The sequence below is a fragment of the Anser brachyrhynchus genome (genome assembly GCF_964034855.1).
Source record: "Anser brachyrhynchus genome assembly, chromosome: 19".
NCBI lineage: Eukaryota > Metazoa > Chordata > Aves > Anseriformes > Anatidae > Anser > Anser brachyrhynchus.
Genome location: NC_137712.1, coordinates 11,449,756 through 11,476,276, shown reverse-complemented (window position 1 = coordinate 11,476,276; position 26,521 = coordinate 11,449,756). Strand labels below are relative to the sequence as shown.

The 26,521-nt window shown below is 63.1% G+C and overlaps 2 protein-coding genes and 1 long non-coding RNA gene across 5 annotated transcripts; 2 read left to right on the top strand and 1 right to left on the bottom strand.

Moving 5' to 3' along the window:
* Nucleotides 1-10,239: 10,239 nt before the first annotated feature.
* LOC308180354 lies at nucleotides 10,240-15,671 on the bottom strand. Of its 2 annotated transcripts, XR_013940906.1 has the most exons (3): nucleotides 14,600-15,671; nucleotides 13,307-13,396; nucleotides 10,240-12,310 (listed from the first exon to the last, which is right to left on the bottom strand). It is a non-coding gene; the product is annotated as an uncharacterized lncRNA (long non-coding RNA). The 2 variants fall into 2 exon arrangements; XR_013940907.1 differs by lacking the exon at nucleotides 13,307-13,396.
* A 172-nt stretch (nucleotides 15,672-15,843) lies between these two features.
* Nucleotides 15,844-17,825, top strand: LOC308180189 (uncharacterized protein). Its single transcript, XM_080561408.1, has 2 exons — nucleotides 15,844-15,980; nucleotides 16,430-17,825. Exon 2 carries the CDS (start codon nucleotides 16,469-16,471, stop codon nucleotides 16,853-16,855), a length of 387 nt encoding a protein of 128 aa, XP_080417534.1. The 5' UTR covers nucleotides 15,844-15,980; nucleotides 16,430-16,468; the 3' UTR covers nucleotides 16,856-17,825.
* A 149-nt stretch (nucleotides 17,826-17,974) lies between these two features.
* RNF224 (ring finger protein 224) lies at nucleotides 17,975-26,502 on the top strand. Of its 2 annotated transcripts, none has more exons than XM_080561407.1 (2): nucleotides 17,975-21,873; nucleotides 22,661-26,502. In XM_080561407.1, exons 1-2 carry the CDS (start codon nucleotides 21,857-21,859, stop codon nucleotides 23,166-23,168), a joined length of 525 nt encoding a protein of 174 aa, XP_080417533.1. In that variant the 5' UTR covers nucleotides 17,975-21,856; the 3' UTR covers nucleotides 23,169-26,502. The 2 variants fall into 2 exon arrangements, with proteins under 2 accessions (XP_080417533.1, XP_080417532.1); XM_080561406.1 differs by having other exon boundaries at nucleotides 17,975-22,030.
* The last annotated feature ends 19 nt before the right edge of the window (nucleotides 26,503-26,521 follow it).

Sequence of the window (26,521 nt, the reverse complement as noted above, 5' to 3'; positions counted from 1 at the left end):
GCTGGGGGGCTCCTCCGATGGGGTGCGGGGGACGAGGGCTGGGGCCCCACCAGGGCTGGGGGGGGGGGGGGGGGTATAGGGGGCAGAGGGCTCCCCGCGGGAGGCCCGCGTGGGATTTGGGGCTGGGGAACGGCCTTAGCGGTGGGAACGCGCTCCCCACCTGGCCCTGGTGTTGGGCCGGCCCCGGGCTCCCCACCTGCACTGCACGGCCCCATCCCCACCGCCAGACCCGCGGCCAGCCTTGCCCCGCTGGTGAGGGCTGAGGTCAAAACCCAGCCGAGCATCCTGACCCCCCGGAGCTCAAGGGAGGGGGCAGCAGGGCACGGGGTATCCCTGGTCCACGAGGGATTTGGTGAGCTCGGCACGGTGAGCAGGGGTCACGCACCACTGGGTACCCATAGCGCCCCCCATAACGCCCCCAGGGCCCTGCAGAGCGCTGGGGAGCAGTGTGCGGGGCTGGTCTTGCTGCTTTGCCCCCCTCCACTGGTACAGGCAGACACCAACCTTTGGGATCAGGCTCACTGGGCTCCTTTGGGTGCTGCTGGGGTTTTGCTGCTCGTGCCACCCTCTGCAACTGTCTTGCTCTTGGTACTCCTTCCCTCTGATCCATTGGCCTCAGGATTTTGCCTGGATTTTGATCTCCTTCCCCCTGCCTTGCTGCAGCACACATTTCCAGCCAGCAAAGGTTTCCACACCACGACCCAGCTGGCCGACCCCAGCCCTTGCTGCAGTGAAGCCCTTGAGCTGTGGGGTCTGGAGCTGCACTGGGACAGCAAACCTGCATCACGCCTTCACACCATCACTTTCCCCTCTATCCCCAGGACAGATACAAGAGCTCATGTACTCACCGAGCAGCTTTGTGTCCCCACTGTCAGCCTCGGGGAAAGCTCAGCTCCACCAGGCCTTACACATCCCAGCAGCCGCTCTCAGCTCAGGCCGGACGAGCTCCAGGCAATGATGCTAAAACTCCCACCCAGGTGCCTGGCCCGGAGAAGACAACCAAACCCCATGGGCTCAGCCCCGCTGCGTCCCTGAGCTGGGCCCACCTGAGAGCGTGGCATCCCCTGGGCATTGCGGCTCCACCTGCCCCTGCCCCCGGCACCCCTCGCGCCCCTCTCGGCAGCGCTGGCGGCTGCGCCTGCAACCTGCCCGTTCTGTGCTGCGCGAGGGGTTTTGCAGCGGCTCTGCCTCTAGTCCCGCTAAGCATAGTTCTTTGATCTGATCACCTGCCGAAAGCAGTGTGAGGCTCTTGCTGCCTAGCACCCTAACATTGCTAAACAGGGATTCCCTTAATCTTCCCTGTCCTCTCCATGTCTTTTTTTTTTTTTTTTTTTTGCTTACTTTCCTGCTAGCACTTCTGGATGCAGATACGAAGAACTGATGTATTATGCTTGAACTCACAGAGCAAAGGAAATTGCAGGAAGTGAGTGATCGTGAGCCATTTTCTGTTATTAATTCATGTGGCATCCCCATGCTGACCCAGCCACACGGTGTTATTATGCTGCTATTCAGTGAGTTAAGCAACAGCTCTATTTAAAAATAATCATAAATGATATCAGGGATGCTTCCTGCTGAATAAGAGTGTATTTGTGCCAAGGTGCTGGGGATCCTCGTGTTGCCCTGATGGCTTGGTTATCCTCTGCTTCCTGCACTTGTTGGACATGCACTGGATCGTCCCCGTCCCAGCACAGCAGCTTCTCCCCTACACCTGTGCACACACTCCTGGAGACATCTGCAGCCCAAGCCAAGGCTGGCACTGCTTTTTCTCCTGGAGCTTGTGTTGGGCTTGACAGGGTCCTTGGCCACTTGTTAGGTCTAGTGCAAGGGAGGTTTTTTTTCCCATTTCCAACAATGGATGCTTTCTATTTTCATCTCAACATTGGAGAGCTCAACAAGGCTGGCAGGGCTCTCCCAGGCTTCTCTTGGCTGGGTTTTCCCCCAGCTCATGGAGGGGTACCTGGGCCTGGCCGCAGGGCAGGTGCAGGATTCTTCTCATTTCTCCAGCATTAGAACAGCCCCCATGAGAGTCACATAAATAAACACTGCCTGAAATAGCAGCTGGAGGTGCAGAGTTTGCCCTTTTCCTGCGCTGAGTTGGTCCCACCAAGACCTCTGGTTTCAATTCCAAGTTGAAAAGAACCTCGTCTTCCAAAGCACGGACATCTCCCCACCAGCCACGCTCGAGTGAGGTCCAGAGCAAATCCCAGCCCTGTGGGAGGCTCGAACCTTTGGGCCTGGCCAAACCCTCATTCCTGCTGCATGGCCCCTGGTCATACTGCCCAAATCTATCACATACACGACTCCAGCTGCTGTACTATCTTTCATAAATGTATTTCTTATTGTGTGTTACTGTAAATGTACATCTTTATGTTACACGGGGACATTCTGTGTGTTTTTGAGCTCTGTGCTGATGTTTCTGGGTATTACAAACATTGGTAAATTATTTTCCCATTTTCTGTGTCCTTTCCAGCAGACCAAGCGTGCCCGGGGTACGCTCTGCAGTTCTTGGTGTGCAGGGCTGGGCTCTCCTTGGGCAGACACAAGAGCGGCTTTGCCAGTGGGTTCATTTCCTGCCACCCAGCTGAACAAAGTTCTGCTTTTTGTATTCGAGTGGTGGTTGGTCCTCAGTGCGACTGCTGGGACTGCCCTGCCTGCCACCACAGCTTCTCCGTGAACTCCTTGGTTTCCAGTGTCACAAATCGATCGTTTCCAAACTTTGCTTTACAGATGTATCAAGTGGCGTGGCACTGCTGGCGCAACCACGCTGAGATGAATGGTTGTGCCAGCAGATAACTTGACCTTACATTTCCTCCTCCTCATCTCCATCAGCCAAAATCAGCTTGGTCCAACTGCACACTTGGGATTTTGTTGCACTTCGGCTTAACGATGTGTGCCGGGAGTGACCTGCTCTAGCAGGATGGCTTCTTCCTCTCCTGGCGCCAGCCTTGCGCTGTGACTGCCCGCGGCTTTGCTTTTCGTTGGAGCCAGGGGAGGCCAGCGCCGTGCACACCAGCCTGATGTGCAGGGCCCCTCTGCCCCGCGTGCACATCTGGGCATTGCTCTTTGCTGTCCTTGCATCTGCCTTCAGCACCTGGACTGCTTTTGCACTGACTCATGCCTCTTCTATCCACTGCTTGGTGCTCTCCTTACACACTTTGTTTGACCAGGTCAGGTACACATCAACAACTCTTTCCAAAATCCAACCTGCTTCTCCCAATGGGCTTGTTTTGCACTGGTGAATCACTCATTACACGGGTAATTCACCCACAAAAATGAGCTCACCTTCAGCTTTCCAGAGAGCAGCTGTGATCAGCAGGTCCCTAGTGGGCTGGGCAGTGGCACCAGCCGGGTGCTCTGCCTTGCAGCTGGCCATGGGGTGAGTCTGCTGCTCGCGCTCTGCGCTCTCCGTGCTCCATCCCCACAGGACTCTCTCCTTCCCCGCACGCTGATGTGCAGTGTAGAGCACCAGCATGCAAGGAAGGATTAAGACAGGATCCCAGGTGCCACGATCGCCACCCCCCGTGGCTGCGTCCCTCCAGACCTGGCCGAGGTGGCATCAGCACACAGTGGCACAGGGGTGGCAGCCAGCAGTGTGCTGCTGTGCGGAGCGGGGCAGCCGCTCAGCTCCCACGGATGGGCGCTTGCCCAAGCTGAGCAAACACAGTTTTGAGGGAGGAATGCTGTTAAAACATCTGCCAAGAAAGCAGGAGAATTTCTTACTGTGAGCCAGCTATTTCTGCTCTGGTTGCTGTTTGCAGCAGCAAAAGCGTGTGGGTTGGTGGCAGTCAGGACCTGACCATTTATGCACTTGCAGTACTGTTTGATTGCATCTGCAGGGGGTTGGAAGTGGTCATTTCTAGGCATCCAGCCTTTACACAAACTCCAGTGTAAGAAACATGGTGCTCAGGATATTTGCAAAGTGGTCTAAAGCCCATGCCTCATCCCCATGCCACCATACGCAGACTTGGAGATCGTGGGAGCAATAAACTCCGTGGCACGAGAGACCTGTACGTGTGGTTTTATGGCCAGCCTGAAGGTTATGGATGTTCCTAAAGCCCATTATTTTTACTATTAAATCATTTTAGTGTTTAATACTGTGGCCACTCCTGGAGCCCCTGCTGAGCACCGGGCGCCCACCTTGCAGGTGGCCCTCCCTGCAGCGGGGAGCACCCCGCGGTGTCCCCAGATGGCAGGACAGGACAGACGGAGATGGGAAGAGGGGAAATCAAGGCGGCAGGGCCAGACAGGCTGTCTCCTCTCCCTTGGGTGTGGTGACCTTCATTCTCCTCCCTGCCAGCTCCCTGCCTGCAGCCCCATGGATGTTCAGCCGTCAGAGAAGTCTCATGGAAAATGCATTGCTTTCCACAGCTGTCTCATGGGAGGAGGGAGGGGGCAGAGCCAGGCTCTTCCCAGAGGTGCACAGTGAAAGGACGAGAGGCAACAGCCCTTAGCTGGCAACACAAGGGGACTCCAACTTTATTTCCCTGTATCTACACAGGGAAAAGCATCTTCACCATGAGGGTCAAACCCTGAGCAAGGGCAGAGAGGTGTTGGGACCTCTGGCCTTGGAGATACCCAAAACCCCACTGAGCAGCACATTGGCTATTTTTTGGATTCTGCTTTGGAATGGGACCGTCCAGCCTGACCCAGCAGCAGCACTGTCACGTCATGTACTCCCCATCCCTCCTGCTGTGATTTAGGGGCTGACAGGGAAACCCAGAGCTTCCTGGGGCTGCTAGCCAGGGAGAGCAGCCTCAAGGACGTACAGCAGGGATTTAGGGCAAGCAGTGCAAGGCAGACCCATGTCCTTTAGAAAACACCTTGTGCCTAAGAGAAACGGAACAGACTGGTCAGAAATAGAAATGGCAGCTCTGCAGAAACCTTCCCCCTGCACTTCCAGCCCAGCCGAAGCTGGGTTTAATAATGCCTGAGGGGCTTGGGGCTTAGGAGCGTGTATCAGAGCAGGGACACAGCAGCTCTTTCCAGCTCTTTTGCTGGGAGCTGGTGGAGCAGCACTGGTGCCGGGGATGCTGGGCTTGAGGCAGACGCCGTGTAATTGCGATGACATTCAGCGCTTGCTCGGCTGGCTCCCTGGGAGAGCCCAGCGCTGGTAACCTGACAGCGCGGCGCGGAGGGATGCAGCGGCGAGGACGCAAAGTGGGTCACGGGGAAGGAGGCGGCGCGGCGGCCGCTCGTGCACCCGAGATGTTGCCAGCAGCTCAGCAGGGACCTCACGTCGCTTCGGGTGCGCCTGAGCCCTGCACGAGGTCCTGGCACCTCTGCAGAAGTCTGTCCCCAAGCTCGTCCTGCCCCAGACTGCAGGACTGTGCTCTGCATTGGCTGGGGAACAGCTCCACAGAGCAGCTGAGCACTGAAGCAGCAATTTGTTTTTGCAGCAGAATTTGGGCTTTTTTCAAGAAAACGTCCCCAAATGAGCTAGATGGGACCTGTATCTGGGCAGTGCTGCTGCAGCCCCTTGCTCTGAATGCAGCCCCACACACGGCAGCTGCAGCTGCGCTCGTGGGCGGTGTGATCCCGCTGCCCCAGTGTGACGTTCCTGGCGTCCCCAGCAGGGCCTGGGGGCACAGCCTGCTCCCCTTCCTTCACCCCATCTCCTGCACCTCCTGCAGGAATCCCCAGGTCTCCTGCTATCGCATCTGCTCAGCTTGAGCAACCGACGTGCTGACACAGAGCACCATATTTGCATTTCTAGCTAAGTTTGGGCGAATTTGAACCCGAGGATCTTGCTTTTCCCCCCGTGGGAGCGGTGTGGGTGTGAAGCCAGGAGCTGCTCCTGCAGCAGCTCCTTCCCACACGCCCAGCTCTGTGGGCAGGGGTGCGCGGGGGCCCCCGGGGTGCCTGCACCTTTGCTGTGGTTTGAGCAGGGCTGAGCTGAGCCGAGCCGAGCGAGCGTGCATCGGGGAGAGCTGCAGCACGGGGCTGGCTGGGGGAAGCGTGGCGGCTCCCAGAGCTGGGGAGGGGTTGGTGCCTGGGGGAGCCGGGGACACAGGGCTGGAGGCAGGTGTGAGCCTCCAGGGGTTCCCCAGCATCACTTTGGACGAGAGCCTGACTTCACAGGAGGGGGCTCCAGGGCTGATGGGCACCATCTGGCCTTGGAGTTTCTACCACCTCTTTCCTCTCCCTAATTTCTTCCATTCTCCAAGGACCTGGCCAAAATATATGGTGTCAGGAGCTGTACTGGGATGCTGCAGGAGGACGGGCAGCTCCTGCAGGGGACCAGGAGGAATGGGCAGAGCCCAGCCAGAAGAGCCTGCTTGTCCTGGGCTGCAAGAGTGCTCACAAGGCTCAGAGGCAGGGGTAAGAGGCAGAAGCAGCTCCCTGGCTGACCCCTGCAGCCACTCTCTTCCCCTGTCCTGGCTGATAGGGGCCCTGGGGACCTTGAGGAGCCACAGGCCAGTGCTCCATGCAGGCTGCGGGGAGCAAGCCATCCCACCAGAGCCAGCCCCATGCCTAGTGCCATGGGGATGTGAAGACCAGAAAGCTGGTGATCTGACCTGGAAGGGGACAGGGATGCCAAGAGTGCTGGGGGAGCCACCAAAACACTCGCCCAGGGAGCAGAACGGGGATATCCACAGACACACACCACCATGAGCCATGTCCCTGTCTGCCAGGCGCATGCGTGGATTTTGGGGGCAGCTGTGGGTGGTAGGGCTGTAAGCGCCGCAGAGCACCCGGCACCCACACAGCCTGCAGGATGCTCTGGAGCAGTCATGGTCCTACAGCTGGGGAAGAAGGTGCTGCTCTGGGTGCATGCTCTAGGATGAGTGCCATCCTCCCAGGGCAGAACAGGCTCTGCAGACGTGTGACGGGGTCACTGGAGGACCCTGACGCACACACGCAGCACCGGGGCCGGCAGAGCTGCGGAGGAGGCTCTGCAGCAGCGCGGTGCTGCCAGGCTGCGTGAGCCCGGAGCTTGCAAACACAGCAGATGTAAATGGGAGCGGACAGGCTGGCTCGAGCTGCAAAGCTCAAACCCTGGGTGCCCGGGGCTGCTGTCAGCACGAGATGGGGTGCTCGCAGCCATGCTGGCAGGCACTGCATTGCTCGCCCTGCCTGCTGCCCCCACCAAAAAGCCATGTCCTGGCACGACCACGGCACGGTCCCGTTGGCAGGAGCTTGCCCACGCTGCCACCGCACTTGGTGGCCACGGCTGGGGCTGGCTCTGCTCCCCTTGTGGCTCAGGACCGCGCCACAGGGACTGGGTGTGGGATTTTTGCCTGCACGGGGGACGTACATTGCCGGAGTGCAGGAATAAACGGCTCTGCTCCTGCTGGGGGTGCTCCTGCGCGCCCCCCCCCGGGGCTCTGTAGGGGAAGGCGGCCCCAGCACAGGGCCCTGCCGGGAACTGCTGTGGGAAGCCACGGCCCCAGCCTGCGTCGGTGAGTGGAAACTTCCAGCACCTGCCCTAGGCTCTTGTGAAGCCGGTGGCTGTGGGAGGAAGGTGTCAGCAGCGCCGCGCGGGTCACGGTGCGCAGGAAGCCACCGGGCTGCACCCACGCTGCGCGGCCCCGCGGCGTCACCCCGAGGTTGGGGCAGGACGGGAAGCCACGAAGGTGACGTGGAGGTGCCGATGCTGCAGGGCTGGCGGCTGCAGGGCTGAGCACAGCCACGCTCGTGCTCCATCCAGAGCCTGCAGGAAGTCCTGGTGTCCTGCACGGGCCTCTAGGCACCTGAATTTTGCAAAATCCCCCTGCTTCCCAGCCTGCGAGCAGGCAGCCATCTCCCAGGTGCCCACGTCCCCACGGCCAGTGGCCCTGTGTGCACGGCAGGGCGGCTGCCACCAACACGGAGCAGGAGGGACGAGGGCCGTGCTGGAGCCAGGCAGCAGGGAGGGGGCACCGCTAATTGGGATAATTGCTAAAGCAGGCGAGAGGCGAGTGAGGAGGGAGGAAGGCCAGCGAGCGGTGGTGAACAAGGGGCCCTTGTGCACGGGCGGCCCCGGCACGCGGCCCCGGCTCCAGCCGGCAGCAAAAGCCAAACAAACGGGGACTGTTTGAGCCAGGGGAGGACAAGCAGACGGCAGGACAGAAAACAGACCTCCGCGGGGAGGGAGCCGGAGCCAAGGGTTTGGCTGGGAGCTGGGTGCTGCGCAGGGTCCGCTGCTTCCCATGGGGACCGTGTCCCTGCTTCAGCCTGGACCTTTGCTGGGGACAGGATGGTGATGTCCCCAAGCTGTCCCTAGGGTTGGGACTAGTGGGACAATGGCAAAATGCTGGGGGTGCCCCAGGTCAGGACAACAGGTGACACCCCTTCCCCTCCTGCCAAGGCCTTGGGATTCCCACTCATGGAAAAAAATATCAGGAAAACAACCTAAAAAACATCTCCAGGTGCAGCCAACCTCTAACATCTCCCTGTGGCTGTGGCATGGCAGAAGCAGGCAGCCACAGCATCACCACGCGCGGCTACTTGCAGCGAAACCAAAAGTGGGTCGTGCAGGGGACCTGCGGCAGCGTGGGTTCCAGCAGCTCGCAGCATCCCGGCCTGGCCCCCTGTCCACAGGAAGCGCCTTCTCAGCTGGAAGGAGAAATGAAATTTGAGGAGGGAAGCTGGTGGCCGTGCACGTGAGCTGCTGAGCCAGGTGTCCCCAGCTGGGGCTCGTAGGGCCATTTTCTGTGTCTCTGCGCGTGAGCAGCCTTGGAAGACATCCTGGGCTGCCGGCTGCTCCTGGCTCTGAGCGGGGAGCGGTAGCCACAGCCCAGGGGACCCAAATCCAGCCTGCACCGTGCTGAGGTTGCCGCCAGAATCACCCTTCCCAACATGGGCTTTTGCCCAAGGGTGCAACCCTGTGCAATGCTGTGAGGCCACCCCACACCAACCCCATCCCCAGGATCTCCTCTTGGAGCAGGGACTTTGTGCATGTGGTAGAACAGAGCTGGTGGGACAAGATTTTGGCACCGGAGGGTGGTGTCGGCAAAATCCCAGCTCCATCCCTGCTGCCTCCGTGCAGGGGCAGCCGCCGGTTCCCTGTGCAGAGCCCAGCAGGAGCAGCCTGGCCCCAGCCCCCGCAGCAGGGAGGGGACGGGAAGGACTTGCTCCAGGCCAGGAAATCCTTGCTTTCTCCTGCAGCCCGGCCGCAGTGGGCAGCCACAATGTGAGCTTCCCCCCCATCGCTGCCAAGCCCCCGCATAAGCCAGGCCAGGAGCCACGGGGGAGAGGGACGGCGGGCGAGTGCGGGAGGGCGATAAGGAAGCCGGCTCCTTGCCTGGTCCCTGTGGCCGGCGCGAGCCCGGGGACACCCCGGCAGCCAGCCAGGCACGGCTGACCCCTGCGACGCCGACCGCAGCTGTGCCAGTGGATTGTCTGAATCATCATCCTCGAGGAGCACAAGCATCCCCTGGCAGGGCAGAGCAGGGCTTAATCTACAAAAGCTTTGGGCTGTGCAGCCATGGCATGAGCACCCCTGTGCACACAAGGCACAGCCTGCAGGACACCGAGTGCGCCGGGAGCTGCGAATTTGCACACACGCAGTCCCAGGGACACCGCTGCAGGGCCCTGGCTGCCTCCTGCAGGCGCACGGTTACAGCTGGGGAGCTGCTGGGGTGCCCAGCACCGGCACCTGCTGTACAGGCACAGGGCACAGCACCCACGTCTGCACGGCACGTTTTGCATGCCCCTGTGCTGCTCCCAGTGTCCCTGTCCCCCGCTCCCAGGCTGGTGGGGTGGCTCAGATGTCACATCAGCAGGACAGAGCTGCTGAGGGATCCTGTGTGCCCTGGGGAGCTGTCAGCCCTTTCTGGGGACAGCACGGCTGTAGGGACACTGGGCCTTGTGTCGGGGGATCTAGATTTTGCACCTCGCTGCTTTTTTCCACCAGGGCGCTGGTGCTGCTGACGGGTGCGAGGGGCAGCAGCTGTGCTGGGGCTTGGCAGCCTGGTGGTGTGGGTGATGCTTGTGGGTGATGCTTGCTCCGTCCCTCAGGAGACACAAGTGCATCTGAGGGCTCTGCTTTAGACATACCAAGAGCCCCTGTAGCCACCATGAGCCCCCACATCCCATTTCCCTGGCAGCTCTGTCCCTGTGTACTGGTTTGTGCTCCCTGTGTCACCCTACTACACCACCAGTCCCCTCCCCAGCACCTCCCTGCTCACTGGACACCCCACTGACCGCCACCAGCACCGACCCCTTTGCAGGTGCCACCCCCCAGTGCACCCCACTCCCACCCCTGGGCCACCCGCACCCTTTCTTTAGCTTCCAAAAAGTCTCCAGTCCACCAAGCAGTGGCAAGAAGTCACCGCTTGCAAGGGAAGCTCCTTGCTATGCCTCTCGTCTCCCAGCACATTGCCAATTTCAAAATCCACCCCCCCCCATTATCATCCTTTGCTATGGGTGGGCTGGGAGGAGCCCAGTCACCCTGCTGTGCCCGTGCCGTGGCACTGCGTGGCCGCGGGAGCAGGAGGGAAACACTCGACGGACACGGCTGTCGGTGCCACGTTGGGTCCTGGAGAACCTCGGGTCAGAAATGCCTGTCCTTGCAGCAGGACCTTCTGGGGCTAACAAAATAAATGTTGAGTGAAGGTCCTCGAGGCTCGAGTTGAGGCATCCTCTGAGGTCGCTGGTCCTCAGTCAAAAAATCCTGGCAGGCTCATGGTTGGTCACACAGGACTGGGCACTGCGGGTGCTTTGCCATGGCCACGGAGACCTTTTTGGGGCTGGAACTGCGGGAGATGCTGAGACCAGCGCTTTGTGACATGGGCAGAACGGCGGCATGAAAGACCCCGTCCTGCGCCCGCCGGGGCTGGCAGGCGGTGGGTGGCTGTCGGTGGAGCCATGCCCTGCATGTCCCGCAGCCGGGGACACTTCTGTCCTTGCAGCACCCGCAGGCTCCAGACCAGCTGTTGGCTGCCCGATGGGGACATCAGGACCCTGCTGGGAACACGGTGCATGGCCCCCTTCCACGGCTCTGCCTGCTTTTTTGGGTTGCCCTTGAGCTTCCTCACTTTGTTCAGCCCCAGGTTTTTGAACTTTGGCCCTGCCGGCTGTGGCTTTTTCTCCCCTCAAACTGCTTGCTGCATCGTTGCATGCTGGAGAAAGCATGCACGGAGTCGGAGCATCTTTGTGAGTGCCGTGACATCTTTAGGGGGCCTCTCTCCCCAACACCTCACCCCAAACAGGCCACGTCTCAGGTGGCTCCTACCTTCCAGTTGCATTTTTCTGCTGAAATTCTTTTCCCCACAGACAACTGCGGGAAACGAGGCTGCTTTGAAGTGACAAACAGCTAGGCGTTATTTCGCCTCGCTCATTTGCTTGCTGCAAGTGCAGTTCCTAAGCAACCACCGGCTGCCAGCCCAGCCACAACCTCGGTCCGGCTTATCTGCCACCAAGGGACCCAGACACGGCTCTCCTAGCTCAGTTCAGAGTTGTATCCTGTGAACAAATTAAATATTTGAACATCAGACTCCAGACGCATGGCTGCAGCTCCAGGGCCAGTGGCGGCTCGCCCCGGCTGCGGGTCTGCCCTGTGCCTGGCACTGGCCAGACAAACGCTGAAGGATTCTGCCACGGCCTGTGGCTGCTGCAGGATGGACCAATTTTGAGGACAGGAAAAGGGAATGATGCTGTTGAATGCTGCAAAGGACAGATTCGGGCTTTCACCCCCTTGTAGCGCCCTCCCGGGGAACACACTGTGGCTGAAGGACTGGTTTGCTTCCACCAGGGTCAGTGCAGGACTCCCAGGGCCGGTGCCCGTCGTCCCCTGCCAGGGACAGGTGAGCCCCGAGCCCCCTCCTGCCATCAGGGTGCAGTGGGGGCAGCACGCCCACCTGGTGCAGGGGTGTCTGTCCTGTCCACCCTGCCGGCCCTGAGCACAGGTGTGACCAACGCCGTGATGCTCCCAGTGATGGATGGGGACGGGAGGAGGTCCCAGGGCAAAGCACGAGCACCCAGGGCAAGTGGTCCCGTCGATTTAACCATAGCACGTGCTGATGACAGCCTGTGATGCCAACCTCCCTCTCCTGGGAGTATCCCCCGTCCCCGCCCCGTTGCACACAAACCCCCGTTCCCGAGGTGCCCGATTTCTCCGGTGCCAGAGGAGGGTCCCGCTGGGGCACTGACCCGTGGGGGTCCGCAGTGTCTGAGCTGGTGTGGGGCACAAAGCCCCTCCTGTGCCTTGGCATTTATAGGGCTCTCTGCCATGGGAGTGCTTCAGGGATAAGGGCTCTCTCCGCTGCCCCTGAGGTCCCAGGGTGGCAAGGGGTTGTCATCGTCACCCTGCTCTGTCCCCAGCAGTGTGTCCACGTGGTCCCCCGGTGCACCGCAGCCTCCACCTCCTCCTCTGCCAGGTCCCCAGCATCTGCCAGAAGAAAGCAAGAGCAGCTGTAACCTCCTATGGACCCCCCAGACCCACCGGGACAGGGTGAAGCCCCTGGGGCAGAGCTGGGACAAAAAGCCTCCGAGAGGATGAGCAAGCCCTGGGATGGCTCAGGACTTCAGCCCTGCTGCTTCCAGGTAGCAGCAACCTCACGGGGGAGCACAGCCCCATGACGAGGATACAGAAATGGGGTAAATAAGGGAGGTGTTGAGGAGTAAAATCCCCAGGTCGCAGGGAAATGGTCTGAGCCCCTGCCTTCACCCTGCACCCTGAACAGAGCCCCAGAGAGGGGCAAAGGCAGCACAGAGCACTCCATGTCTTATCACAAGGTACGCCTCGGTCCCGACGCCACGAGGACAGGTTTAATATTTAAAAGCTGGGGACAGCGGCCTGAAATGGCACAAGTCAGAAGAGCACAGGGGAGGAGGAACCGTCCCCTCCAGTCCCTATCTGACCTCGCAGTGAAGCACAAACGTCCCACAGGCAAACACCAGTGCAGCACCAGGCTGTGTTATCACGGCAGACAAACCCACGGCTCTGTAATCTTCCCTGTGCTGAAAACAAGGAGAAACTGGCACAGCAGATGCTTCACCACTGAGGATGGCTGCACCCTACAATGGCCCGTGGTCCTCCACCACAGAAGGAGCACCGTGGGGAGCAGAGGCCTTTCTGCTCATCCCCACGTCCCTTTGAGGGAGTTTTTCACCTCCAAGTATCTCAGATAAAATGCATCAACGTGGAGCACTGGGTCTGCACACACCCTGCCCAGCCCAGCCCTCCTTGGTGCCTCCAGCCCTGTGCTGAGGCTAGGCCAGGGCTCCCCAGCCGCGGTGCTTGAGATGTGGCAGAAGGGGGTTGAAGCTCCTGAAGACGGCATGGGGCTGGAAAGCTTTGGGGAGGAAGGGGCGATGCTGCTGTGACCCTGAATCCATCAGGCTCTGGGATGCTTTGGCTTTAGGCAGCAGACCAAGTACTCGCAGGCAGAAACGAGTTGCCTTGGTGGCCACCTTGGTCTAGTACGGATCCTGTAGGGTCCACAGATGTTGTAGCTGCTCCTGTTCCTTTTCCCTGCAACGGGACCCAGATTAACCCAAATCCCAACCAACCCATCCTGGAGCTATACTACCATCGTGGACATGTCTGTGCACAAGAACACGCAAGGATTTTGGAGGTGGTGTGACCAGGGCAAAGCACGGGGATGTTCTGGGGACGCTGCCGGGGCTGGGGACGCAGCCCCTGCCCATCTCTATGCAGCCAAGGGGGCTCAGCTTCCCGGGGCAACAGCATTGGGCTGAACTGGGGGATCTTTGTCCCTCTTGGGGCCAGCATGCCCCAGCCTCGCCCCCCACTTGCTGCAGAAGCCCGAAGCCCTCATCTTGCTGGGGACCCTTCCAGCTTTGCCTGCAGTTAATAAAGCCACCGTTGGCACAAGATCAAACTGGCCATCCGTAAACGGAGGCTGGAAAGGCGAAGTTTTGCAGGAGGAGAGCAGCAGCTGGGGCAGGAAGGGGCTTCCAGAGACGAGGCCGCAAACAGCTCGGCCCGGCGGGCGCCGGAGGCTGCGCGCAGCGAGATGTGCGGGCTGGACACGGGGCAGCCCCCGCCGGGTCCCCCCCGGGTGCTGCGGGGGCCACGGCGGCACAGCGGGGCGGCGGCGCCCAAACCCACCATAAAACCTCCCCGGAACCCTGCCCCCAAACCTCCGAGGCGCCTGCAGCTTCTGAGACCCCCTGGGCGAGGAAGGACGGGGGGGCCCGGGCAGCGGGTGCCGGGAGCGGAGCCCACCCGTGAGCGCGGCCGCGCGTGGGGCGGGCCCCGGAGGAGCCACAGCGACACCGCCCGGGCGGGCAGCGACACGCGGGTCGGGCCGGGCTTTTCTTCCCGGGGCGCTGCCTTTTTCTTTTTAATTATTATTATTTTATACTTTATTTTTAAAGCCTCCCTCCATCTTAAAAAAAAAAAAAATCCAGCCGTTTTTCTCTGGGGACACAGCTCAAGCCGGGACGGGCAGCCGGGGGCGGAGGGGCCGGGGAGGGGGGGTCCGGCAGCTCCTGCCCTCCTGCCACGGGAGCGCGATTCTCCCCCCCCCCCGGGGCCCGAGGGCCGGGTGCGCGGGGCGCGCTCCTCCCGGTGCCCGGGCTTGGGGAAACTGAGGCACGGAGCCGGCCGGGGGAGGCTCTGCCGAAGCCGATCCCAGACCCCGCACCCCCTGGGGACCGCGCTGCCAGTGCCGGCCCCGCCTCCCCCCGCCGGCCCCGCGCCCCCACTCACCCGGGCGGCCCCAGCCCCTCGCTGCGGGGCTCTTCTGCGCGGCTCCCCCCGGCGGAGCCGGTTGGGAAGCGTAACGCGGTCCCGCAGAGCCGCGGGAGGGGGCGGCTCCCCTTGCAAAGTGCTGTGGGAAACGTAGTTCGGGTCCCCGAGGGTTCGGCTGCGGCGGGGGGGCCCCGTGCCCCAGCCCCACGGGCACGGCCCCAGCCAGCACCGTGCGAGGAGGCCGGGGCTCGGCACGGGCCGTTCGGGTGGCAGGAAGGGCGCGGGTCCCCGCGGTGGCCGCGGCAACATCACGCGGCAGGGACACGGAGCTGGGGACCCCCGGTGGCCCCGTCCCACCCCACGGGCGCTCGGCCACCGCTCGGCTGCGGGCCGGGAGCTGCGCCCCTGGCCTGGGGACAGGCAGGGTCCCCTGCGGACCCCCCCTGCCCCAGGCACCTGGCAGCAGGGACACGGTGCGCCGAGCAGAGCAGGGAAGCTGTGGTGGTGCCACGTCCCCGTGACATGTCCCCACGCTGGTGCTGCTGCTGGGACACAAGGAGCCCCGGGGGCCTGGGGGCAGCGCTGCCCTGCCTGCAGCCCAGGGCCCCTCCGAGGGCACGGCGGGTGGCCGGGGGGACAGGGACACCGGCTTTGTGGCAGTGAGAATATGGCAGGATCAGGGCCCCGAAGCAACGGCGCTTGGCTTCTGGGCTGGGTTTTCATTTGGCATCTTCTGAAAAGTCTCACCCTAGAGCAGGGCTGGGGCTGGGGCTCGCACGGGGGCTCCCCTGCCTGCTCTCAGGTGGAGGGTGCCCCAAATCCGCATCTTCCCTCTTGGCCCCGGCTCCCACAACAGCCAACATCGCACCGCAGAGCTGCGGCGTCCCCAGCTGATGCCCAGGCCCAGGCTGGGGGGCTCTGGTCCAGCCCCCCTGGTTTGTGCCCCTCTTGCTGCCTGGGGTCCAGGTGGGGAGGGGGGGGGGGACACCCCACTGGGGACCTGGCATCGGGGTGTCAGGGGCTGGATCTGCACTGGGCAGGTGGGACGCAGCCAGGCAGGGGCTGCGGGACCCCTGGGCTGCAGGGACCTGGGTGTCTGGGGGGGCCTGGGGGCAGCGGGAGCCTGGCGGGGGGGGTGGGCTGGGGGTGCCGGGGGGCGCAGGTGCGCGGTGTCCCCTGCCCGCTGCCCAGGCGGTGCCCGGTGCCCAGCGCCCGGCGCCCCCCCGCAGGGCACACGGAGCGCGGTGCCCCCCCGGCACTGCCCCTGTCCCTGCCCGGGGCCGGGCGGGGCGGGCCGGGGCGGGCCGTGCCGAGCCGAGCCGAGCCGAGCCCCGCCGCCGCAGGAGGAAACGCAGCCGGGGCAGAGCCGCCCCGCAGCCGGCCGGAGCCGCGCGGCTCGGTGAGTGCCGGGAGCCCCCCGGGAGCCCCCCGCAGCCCCTGCCCCTGCCCCGCCGCCCCTTCCCCGTCCCCGCGCCCCGCTGTGCTCCCCCGTCCCCTGCCCCAGTCCCCCCGCCCCGGTTCTTCCCCCCCCCGCCCCGTCCAGTCCCCTCACTCCCCCCCCCCCGGCTCCTGTCCTTCCCCCGCTCCCCTCCCTCCGGTGCCCCCCTTCCTCCCAGGTTTGCTCCCCGCAGAAGCTCCTGCACCACCCACAGCCCCAGCACCCCGCCTGCCCCCGGCCCCTGCCCGGCTCTGCTGCCCTTGCTTGTAGGGCCACACGTACGGGTCGCTTGTTGGGTCCTGTGGGGCTGCCAGGGAGGGGTGAGCACAGCTCGGCACCCTGCTCCCAAACTAGTGGGGCCACCCCATGGTGCCCCCATGGCTTAGCTTCATGGGGTCCATCTCTCACAGGAGGTGGGGAGAGCGCTGCCAGCCAGCAGGGACGGGGACATGGATCGCGGTGTCACCCTGGAGAACCCCTACGCCAGCGTGAACATCCCGCGGTCCCAGTTCCAGCAGAGTTTCATCACTCACTACCTGAAGGAAGAGCCTGCTTCGCCCACCGTGATCGCCAACCCCGCCGTCGTGCCTGTGTACAGCACAGAGGAGCAGGCAGACCGCGCCGGCAGCTGCGACAACCAGACCATTTCCACGGGGAAGTCGCAGTCCCGGCCCTACAACCCCTATGCCAGCATGAAGATGCCCAATGGGGATTCACCTGACTCCTTCTACACCGTCACCCTGGACAAGCCACCCAAAGGCCACGAGGCTGGTGGGAGGAACTGCTGCCGCAAGTGCTGCCCCTGCTGCAGAAAGTGTTGCTGTGTCATCTCCTAAGGGGACGCATGGGACGTGCTGGGGGGGCGCCCAGCCTGGGCACCCCGGGGAGCTGCCCCATCACCTGCTCTGGCAGCTGGGAGGTGGCACCGGCTGGACTCACCTCTGGTTTTCACCCATGAGCTCTGCCACCAGCTACACCGGTGATGGGCGCCTGCTGGCTCCTTGGAGTCCAGAGTGGGGTGTGGGGGATAAGGACGGGTCCCCCCCACCCCACGGAGGCCCAGGGACCCTGGGGATGATGCGTGCCGACACAGATGCCTCCGAGGAATGCCTACGTTGGGACTGGAGCAGCCTGCGATCCTGCACACTGAGCTGGCCGGTCCACCCTTGCTGGGAAACCCATGGAGAAGGGTCAGGGACATGTCCCCGGCTGGGACGGGGACCCCTCCCTTCCTCGAGCAGTGCCCCCATGCAGTGTCACGGGGCTGCCGCACGCCCTGCACCGAGCTCTGGGTGGGTGCCGCTCCTCCTCGCCACACTGCCTGCCAGACGGAGGGAAGGAGACAGGAAGGACAGACTGACAAAGCGTGTCAGGGTGCCAGGCAGCACTCCAGGGCAGCACCTGATGGCGTGGCATTTGGGGGCCTGCTGTCAGGATGCCAGGACCCCCCCCAGTCCCGTGCAGTCAGGGTGTGCGGGCCCCCCCGTGCCAACGCCGATCCCCATCCTCGGCTTTCTGCAACCCCCAGGCACTGAGAAAAGCGAGCGTGGAGCCCGCTGGCCTCTTCGCAGCGAGCTGGGGTGGCTCTGGACTCGGTTTTGGGCTGGGGCTGGCGCAGCGGGGCTGGAACAAGCCGGCCGTTGTGCTGGCGTCCCCCGGCCGTCGCGCTGCCAAGCGGCAGCTGCGTAAGCAACCGCGGCGGCCGCGGGAATGGCCTCGTCTGCAGGGGCTTGGAAAGAGCGCGGGTGTGAGCAGATGACTTCAGCGTGCCACAAATAAAGTTACTGCCCTCTCCTGCCCTGCCAAGGTACGCCTCTTCCCTCTGGCCCGGGTTTTCCGGGATTCCTGAGTTACTTCTTGCCTCTCCAGCAGGGCTGTGCATTGTATTGTGCTGTGGGGGGCACGAGGCGCTCTCTTCCCCAAAACTGGGCTTAACTCCTTCACTGCTGACTGCAGCAGCACCAGGGGCCTCGAGCTCCCCATCTTGCTGCTGCCAGCCCCCTCCAGCATCCCCTCGCCCAGGCATTGCCGGTACAGCACGGTGCTGCCAGCCTGGGGACACGGGCTGGGGCTCGGCCTGACCCTGCCAAGCTGGATGCTGTCCCTCCCGTCCCTTGGAAGGAGAGCGCCTGGCTTTGCGGGGGGCTGGGGAAGGGGTGGGCTCCTGGCTGGGGCAGGTGGGTGCTGGGGGGGCTTTGTGCCACTGCCCGGGCTGCCTGCGACCCCTGGGGATCCCACCGGCACTGGGAACCCACCAGCACCAGGAGCCCACCCACCCCTTGGGATTTCCACCACCCCTTGGGGTTCCTGCAGCCCCTGAGACCTTCTGGGCCAGGGAGGCAGAGGCTTGGCAGGGGTGCAGGAGTTCGGCTCCTCCACCTGGCCCAGGTCCCGTGCTGGCGGCTGGTGGGGGGGGGTTTCCTCTGGCAGGGGGACGCTGGCAAGGACGCAGCCCCACGCAGCCTGTCCTGCACAAGGAGCTCTCTTGTCCGCCCTGCCTGGAGCGCTGTCTGTGCTGACACAGAGACGAGCTGATTCACCCCGTGTTTGCTTTTGTGGGCTCCCTGTCCCAGATGCCAGATGCCCTTCCCCACTTCGGAGCCCACCCTCAGCGTGGGCTGGGCAGGGACGCGGTGGCGAGGCGGTGGCACATGGCCCTGGCTGAAACTGGTGCCCGTGGGTGTGACGTGGGGATGTGCTGGGCAGGGCACAGCACCCGCCGGCAGCACCCGGTGTCACCACCGCCCTTCGCTCCGCATAACCTTGGGATGGCAGCAAACAGCGCTCCTTGCCAGCCCCCGGGCAATGATTAAACCGGAGGCAGCGGCAAGGCTGGCGGGGAGCAGGGGGGACAGGGAGGGCACGGTGGGGGCAGACCCCAGCAGGGACACGCGGGGCTCTGGGCGATGCTCGTGCAGGGTCCCGCGGGCACTGCCCATGTCCGCGGGGTGCTGAGCTGTGTGCAGGGTGGTGCTGGGTGGCTGCTGTCTCCTGCGGGTGGGGTGTCGGTGGTGATGCACAGCGCTGGCTCATCGGGACCAGACCTTTGCACCCTCCTTATGGTGCCTCTCCCTGCCCTGCTGTACCAAAGGTTCTTGCAGGTCCCAGGGTTGTAGCAGAGCCCTGGGAACAGAAAAACACTTTTCCCACCCTCTTGTTGTTGCTGATTGCAGCTACGCCTTCCCCTATGTCCAGATTTGCCTGTTTCTGCAGGGCAGGTGGAGCCAAGCTGGTTTCAGGCAGCAATGCCACTCGCTGTGCCCATCCCACCCAAGGGCTTCCCCCACCCCAACCTAGCCCTGCCTGCTGGTCCCATGTGTCCCAGTTTCACAGAATCACAGCACGGCTGAGGCTGGAGGCACCTCTGGGTCCCTCTGGTCCAAGCCCTGCCCCAGCAGGGCCTCCCAGAGCAGGGTGCCCAGCAGGAGGGCCCTGAAGATCTCCAAGGAGGGGACTCCACAACCTCTCTGGGCAGCCTGTGCCAGTGCCCTGTCACCTGCACGGCACAGGAGGGCTGCCTGGTGCTCAGAGGGAGCCTCCTGTGCTCCAGGTTGTGCCCATTGCCTCTTGTCCTGGCACTAGGCACCACTGATGAGAGCCTGCCTCTGTCCTCTGTGGTCTCCCTCCAAGCATTTCTAGGCACTGATGAGATCCCCCCGGAGCCCCCCCTTCCCCAGGCTGAGCAGTCCCAGCTCTCTCGGCCTCTCCTCACAGCAGAGGGGCTCCAGGCCTTTGCTCGTCTCCGTGGCCCTTCGGGGGACTCGCTCCGGGTCTCTTGTTCTGGGGAGCCCTGAGCGGGACCCAGCCCTCAGGGGGTGGCCTCAGCAGTGCTGAAAGAGGGGAAGGATCACCTCCCCCCACCTGCTGGTATTATTTTCCCTAATGCAGCCCAGGGCACCATTCCCTGCCTTCTTTGCCCCGAGGGAGGGCCGGTTGCTGCCCCACAGTCAGCTTGGTGCCCAGCAGGGCCCTTCTGGCCAGGCTGCTTCCAGCTGGGTGCCCCCAGCACGTCCTGGTGGCGGGGCTGTTCCTCCCCGGGGGGAAGGACCCTGCACCTCTCTCCCTGGGGAACCTCAGGAGGTTCCTGTGCCAGGTCCATGGCTCCCTGCCCCTTCCTACCCTTCCTCACCAGGCAGTGCCATGGGTACCCTGGCTGTGCACAGAGCCAAGCCCACCCTGACGTGTGTGTAGTGGTTTTGAGTCTAACTTTGTACGACCCAAGTGATGCCTGTTGGGTTGCACACATTACTGCCTGGCCAGTGAGCTGGGCCATGATGGTGCTTTGGACAGGAGAGTGACTTGTTGCCGGCTCTGGGACATGCGGGACATCCAGAGGCATCCGGATGCGTGGACATCCCTGGACACACAGGACTGGGATGGTGCTCACAGTGCCATCTGTGTGCCCAGTCCTGCCCCAGCACGCATGGGGACAGATGCTGCCGGCCTGCAGGGTCCCCTGGGTACCTTGTGCCACCCCATGTCCTGCCCCAGGTCCCTGGCAGTGGGGTCCCACCTGCCGGGTGCTGCTGTGATGGAGCAAGTCGAGACAGCGAGCCCGAAGCTGCTGTGCTGCCAGCTCTGCTGCCCTGCACAGGGTCAGGGTTGAGCTTTTCTGCAGAGTCCCGGTGAGGCACTCGGTGTCCGGCCCCAAACCCCTGTCTCTTTCTGCCAAGAGCCCCAGCAGCGTGGGGACAGCGTGGGGACAGCGTGGCACCCTGCTCCTGCCTGCGCTGCTGCCTGCTGCCCTCTCCTGCTCGCAGGCAGAAGTGCTGAGCGCTCCGGCCCGGGCATTTCTCCTCCAGGATCTTGGCTTCGTCCCCCCAAAGCCTTTTTCCCTGCTCTGAGCACCCTCCCTGCTGGGGCTGTGGCACCGCTGCTGGCCCCAGGGTCGTGCAGGGGCTGGTGCTGCGGGGACTGCCCTGCCGCCGCCCCTGGGTCGTGCATCAGCACAGACCTTGCGAGTGTCACCGGGGGGGTGCCGGGATCTCCCCAGCATTATCCAGTGATGAGCATTGTCCCCAGCAGAGCCGAGGACCCTGATACCAGATCCTGCAGCCCCAGGAGGAAGAGCAGGAACAGGTCATGGACGTGGATTTGGTGGCTTTCCTGGAGAAGCTGGGCCGCAGTGTCACCCTGCTCCCCGTCAGCCTGCAGGCACCAAGCCCCTCCGAGCTGTTGCCACCAGCAAAGAGCTGTGCTGTGCTGTGCCGTGCTGCCTTCGCCCCCGTCCCCACGGTCAGCAAGGCACTGGAGGTCGAGGACAGCTCGGGTGCCCCACTCCTTCCCCCACCTGCCCCAGCTCCAGCCCTCCTCACACCCCAGCCGGTTTTCTTCTCGCAGCTGTCACCCCCAAGGCACAGAACAGGGTCCCCGTTCCCATGCACCGCCCCACGCGTGGGTGCTGCCCCCTCGGAGCCACGCAGCGGGCTGCAGCCTGGGTGCCCCCCTGGCAGCCCCAGCTCCCCCGAGCCTGGATCCTTGCCGTGTCCTCACCCGTGAGTCACAGCCGTCCCCGCAGCCTGGGCCACCTGGGGATGTGCTGGCCGTGCATGTCCCAGGGAGTCTGCGGAGTGATCAGGCTTCTGCTGGCCAACATCTGCCCAAATGTGGTGGCCGAGGATGGGGAGGTGTCCGCCGCTGCTGCCCGGGCACAGCCGATGTCCACACATGGTGACGCCCGACCTCGCAGGGACGGAGCCTTCTGCTAATGGGGCAGAGCGGGTGGCTAATGAACGCTCCCAGGGAGGGAGGCAGGGCTTCAATTTCGGCGGTCTTTGTTATCCAGGCACTTGTAACTCAATCTCCCAGGCTTGGCTTCCCAGCAGCGATCCGATAGCATGCCTGCCCCTGAAAGGTGAGCCCCTTCCCACCGCACAGCCACCCGCGGCCGCTGGGACCTGGCAGGGAGCTGCTTGGGACCCTGATGCTGCTCCCAGGACTGCCACAGCCCCTTGGGATGCTGCAGCCCCTCTGCCACCTCCCCTGAGGTCCTGGGGAGGACAGCACCCCAGGTAGGGATGGGGAACAGGGTTGGGGGGAGAAGTGGGTGCCCACACCAACCAAAATGCTCAAGGTCACCAGTGGGGAAGGTGTGGGGTCCTGGTGGCCCCTTGGAGAGGGTTGCAGACATGCTGGAGGGTACCCTGAGATGATGCTGGACCCCTCCCCACCAGCCTGCATGCCTGCCCCCTGCTGCTGACATCCACGGGCTGGTGCCCAAGGCTGGCATGAAGCAGGGCTATGGCATGGCCTGGCCCTCAGGTTGCTGCTCCCACCTTCTTCCCACCCCATGGTGCCCACTGGCCCAGAGCCCCCGCAGCCCTGGGCAGGCAGATGAGGCCTGGCCGCCCCCAGCCCCTGTGGGAGGGAAGGGGCATTCAGCAGAGCCGTGTAGGGTGGCGCCGCGATAACGCATCCCCGTGGATGGGGTTCACCCCAGAGGGGCAGGGCTGGCCACAGGGCAGGCAGGGATGCTGGGCAGGAACCCTGATACCTCCAGCAACCCGCAAGTGCCCCCACTGGGTGGGACTGGTCCCCATCTCCCTTGAAGTTTGTCTGCACATGGAGGTGGCACCCCACACCCTGCTCCCCGCCCCAGCCATGGGGCTGACATCTCCTCCCGCCCTCCCCTCTCCTCGTAGCATGTCCCAGGCCGGTGGCAGCCCCCGGGCCGAGGACACGGGGCCACGCACCAAGGCGCACTCACGCACACCGAGCCGGGGCAGCCAGAGGGTCGAGTGCATCATCTGCTACTCCTCCTATGACCTGTGCGGCCGGCTGCCACGCCGGCTGTACTGCGGCCATACCTTCTGCCAGACCTGCCTCAAGCGCCTGGACGCCGTCGCCAACGAGCAGCGCTGGATCCCCTGCCCGCAGTGCCGCCAAAATACGCCCACGCCGCGCGGCGGCGTCACCATGCTCGACCTTGACCTGGCCACCTTCCTCGCCGTCAAGGCTGAGAAGGAGCAGCCCCGGGTGGCCGGACGGTCCCTGCCAGACACGGCCACCAAGGGCTCGTGCAAGGAGCCGGCGGTCACGCAGCAGCCGTCGGGGCTGTGCCAAGACGCAGTGCCCCAGGCCCCCTTCCCACGCCGCGGTTGCTGCCGGCCATGCATCTGCTGCGGGGTGACGGCGGATTTTGAGAGCTGAGTTGGGGGACATGGGGACAGCAGCATGCGGGCAGGCTTGGTGCGGCTCAGTGGAGCCAGTCACGGCATCCTGCATCACATGCTGAGCTCCCAGGGTCTCACAATTTGGGGACCCCATGCCATGCCCCAGGCCCATGTGTGGATGGTAGTGGTGGGGCTGTCCCTGCAGCCCAGGAAGGGATTCAGCTTTCTCGGGGTTTGCTCTCTATCCTGCTGGGATTTAGGGTGCAATAGGAGGGGTTGAGGATATTTCCACCCTTCATCCTGACAGCTCCAAAACCTGGTCCAACCATCACGGTAGTCCCCTGGTGCCTGGCCCAGGGCTTGCTGGTGCCCGGCTTTTCTTGTGCATGCAGACGTGTGATGGGGACACCTTCACCAGGGCAGGGGGTGCAGGAGCCTGGCACAGTGCAGCGATGCAGAGATGCTCCGGGGAGTATCCAACACATCTATTAAACACCTGCTGTGCTGCACCTGTTGGTTGTATTTGTTAGTCAGCCTCATGCTAGCCCAGGGCAAGCCCTGCCCCCAGAGCAGGGAGAAGTGACCTGCTTTGTCCAATTGTTTTTCTTTAAGTGTTTGCTCTACTTGCCATTTGCATGAGAAATTTGGGCTTTGTGGGGCAGGTGAATAGTTAAAACCGAGGATGACAGGGTCACTGGGGACCACAGCTCATGGCTCCAGCTCTTTGAATTGATCTGGCCGCCAGCTGTTTTGCTCCAGCACCATATGGGTTAGCAGAGGCAAAATGGGGTGGGGGGGTGGGGGGGGGCAGGGGTGCACGAGGGTGATGTAAATACAGCTCTTGGGTTGGGAGGAGAGGGCTTGCAGAGGCCATCCTTCCTCAGAGTCCAGTTTCTGCATCCATTTTCCATGCAATTCCTGAGCTCTTACAGCATCCCCGTGCCAGGCACCGTGGTGATTTCGCACCCCCATGTCCTGGTGCTCAGCTGTCCCCTTGGCGTGCACAGTGCCCACGCTGTGCCCAGCGCCCGTTCACAGTTCTGCCACTTGGTGTCACCTGCCATAAAAAAGTCAGAGCCCTGAGCTGTGCCCAGGCAGAGCAGGCTCCAGGGGTGCCCCAGGGCAGAGGCAGGGGTGCCCAGGGGGCTGGCCGGAGCGTGGTGTGCGTTGGGGGCTCCTTCCTGCCATGGTGCTGGCACCTGCCAGCCTCGAATCTTTAATTGCGTGGAAAAATGCAATAACTTAAAATCTTCGAGGATGTGATAAAAGCTGTCCTGGAGTCCTAAGGTGCCTTCCCCTCTATCTTCCTGCTGCCCAGGGGTTCATTGTCCCTGTCGCAGGTTCGGGCATGGAGACCTCCTGCCCTGCCTGAGCAGAGGCTGTGCTGTGCTCCTGTGAGGGGCAACCCCTGGGAACAGGGACCCTGGGGGAACTGCGGTGGTGGGGATGGTGCTAGGGGCTGTGTGGGAGCCGAGCCCACCCCCCCAGCAAGGTGTCGGGGTTGCAAAGCCCTGGAGGCACCGAGTGTCCTGCTCCTGGAAGAGCTGCAGCCTCACCGCGCTGGTGCTGGTTCCTCCAGGAGGAGACGGGTCCCATCCTGCCGGGATCCTTGGATCGCAGGCAGCTGCGGCGCCCTGCAGGGCTCAGGCCAGGCATAAGAAAGTGCTCTCGCCTGGCAAGAGATGTTTGCCCAGCTCCTCGGTTTGCAAATGCTCCACAGGGGGGCAGTGGGAAGAGCCTGGGAAGGGGCAGAGCTGGCGGCGAGGCTCTGTGCTCACCCCAGCACCCGGCTCCAGCTCTTTGGTGGCGGAAGGCAGCAAGGACCCACGGCTGCCCACCCCCAGCCCCAGCTCCTGGTCTCTGTGCCACCACCCCTGCATCCCTTCAGCTCCAGGAGCAAGCTGGAGAGCTGTGTTAGGAGCAGTCAGTGGCTGGGCTCTGGAGTTTTTCTGCCTCTGCATTTTTGGGAATGGTCTCAGCACGCTGGCTGGGCACCCTGACTCCCTCCCCCTGCCCATGCCATGGGGACCGCTCTTGCAGCCCCCGCTAGGGCAGGGGATGCTCAGGGCCGGTGCTGGCCCTGGGGCTGTGCTGGGCTGTGGAGCCCAAAACCCCCTCCGGGGGAGGCATCGCCATGGGGAGAGGTGCATGGGGACGGGGACCTGCAGGTGCTGTGTCCCTTGCCCGGAGAAAAGGGCAGTGACAGGGCCTCAAAGGGCCAAGCTGCTGGGGGTGCCAGGAGCCTGGTACCCTGCAGAGAACTTCGTGGGGTGAGAGAAGGGACAGTGGTGGGGACACTGGGTCTGCTGGGGTGCAGGACCCCCCTCCCCCACCATGTGCCAGTGGGGTGTGCAGCAGGGTGGCAGTGAGAGAAGGGTGCTGGGATGCTTCACAGCCTCCTGGGCTCTCTGAGCACAAAATCTGTAAATGACTTTGTTTTTCACAGCATTTTGTTTTTTCCTTGGTGATTTTTGCACTTCGAAAACGACAGTGGACAAAGTACCTCTGAGCGCACTGGGACCCTGAAAATTTGTGTCCCCACACAGCCTGGGGTGCTGCGGGTGAGCTGGAGCTGCGCAGCCCTGTGGGGCTGGGCTGGGCTGGAGGATTCCTCTGAATTATTTCCAGATGGGGATTAATGCAGCAAACTGAGTTTGCCGCAGGGTAGATAAACAAACCAAAGCTCCTCTGGAGGCTATTAATAAACCGGTCTGCCTGCTCCTGGGTCTGGGAACATCCGGGATCTGGCTGGGGGCACAGGCACGCGCTGCTTTGCTGCCTCTCAGCCTCTTTGCCATGGGGCAGGCGTGCCCCAAGTCCCAAATGGCAAAGGAGCCACAAGAGCATCCCTGTTCTACCACTGGGCAGGGTGGGATGAGGTCCTCTGGTCCCCTGGGGTCCCTGGAGCCCTGACAGGGAGGGGGGTGCTGGGAGCTGGCACCTCCCCTCTGCAGCTCCTGCTGCTGCGGGGCTTTCAAACAGGAGCAGGTGTAAACAGGGCGGAGGCAGACTTTGAGCCCTCCAGTGCCGGCACTGCCACGCCAAGGCCAGGGCGAGCAAGTTTCGGGTGGCAGCAGCCTGGCACAGTCACCTCCCTCATGCCTGCTCGGGTGGGGGTCACATCCCAACCCTTCTCACTTGTGGTCTCCTGCCAGGGGCAAACAGAGCCTGGCCAAGGGCTCCCCACCAAGGACCTCTGGGCACGGCAGGGACAGCATTAGACCTGCCAACGGCATGACTGAAGCTTTGTCCCATCCCAGCCAGCTACGCAGCCGTGGGTCCTCTGCATGGCAGGTTGCCCCGTGGGGAGGATGGAGGCCAGGAGGTGTTTGTTTTTTTCCACCTCCCCAGGCTGCGGTGCCCACAAGCAGTTAATTGCGGGCTGGACAG

Bases quoted from the DNA above. Each gene is read 5' to 3' on its own strand.
- RNF224 (XM_080561406.1), top strand. From the start codon at position 21,624: ATGTGGTGGCCGAGGATGGGGAGGTGTCCGCCGCTGCTGCCCGGGCAC. The intron at 22,031-22,660 runs GTAGGGATGGGG...CTCTCCTCGTAG, and splicing joins TGGGGAGGACAGCACCCCAG to CATGTCCCAGGCCGGTGGCA.
- LOC308180189 (XM_080561408.1), top strand. From the start codon at position 16,469: ATGGATCGCGGTGTCACCCTGGAGAACCCCTACGCCAGCGTGAACATC.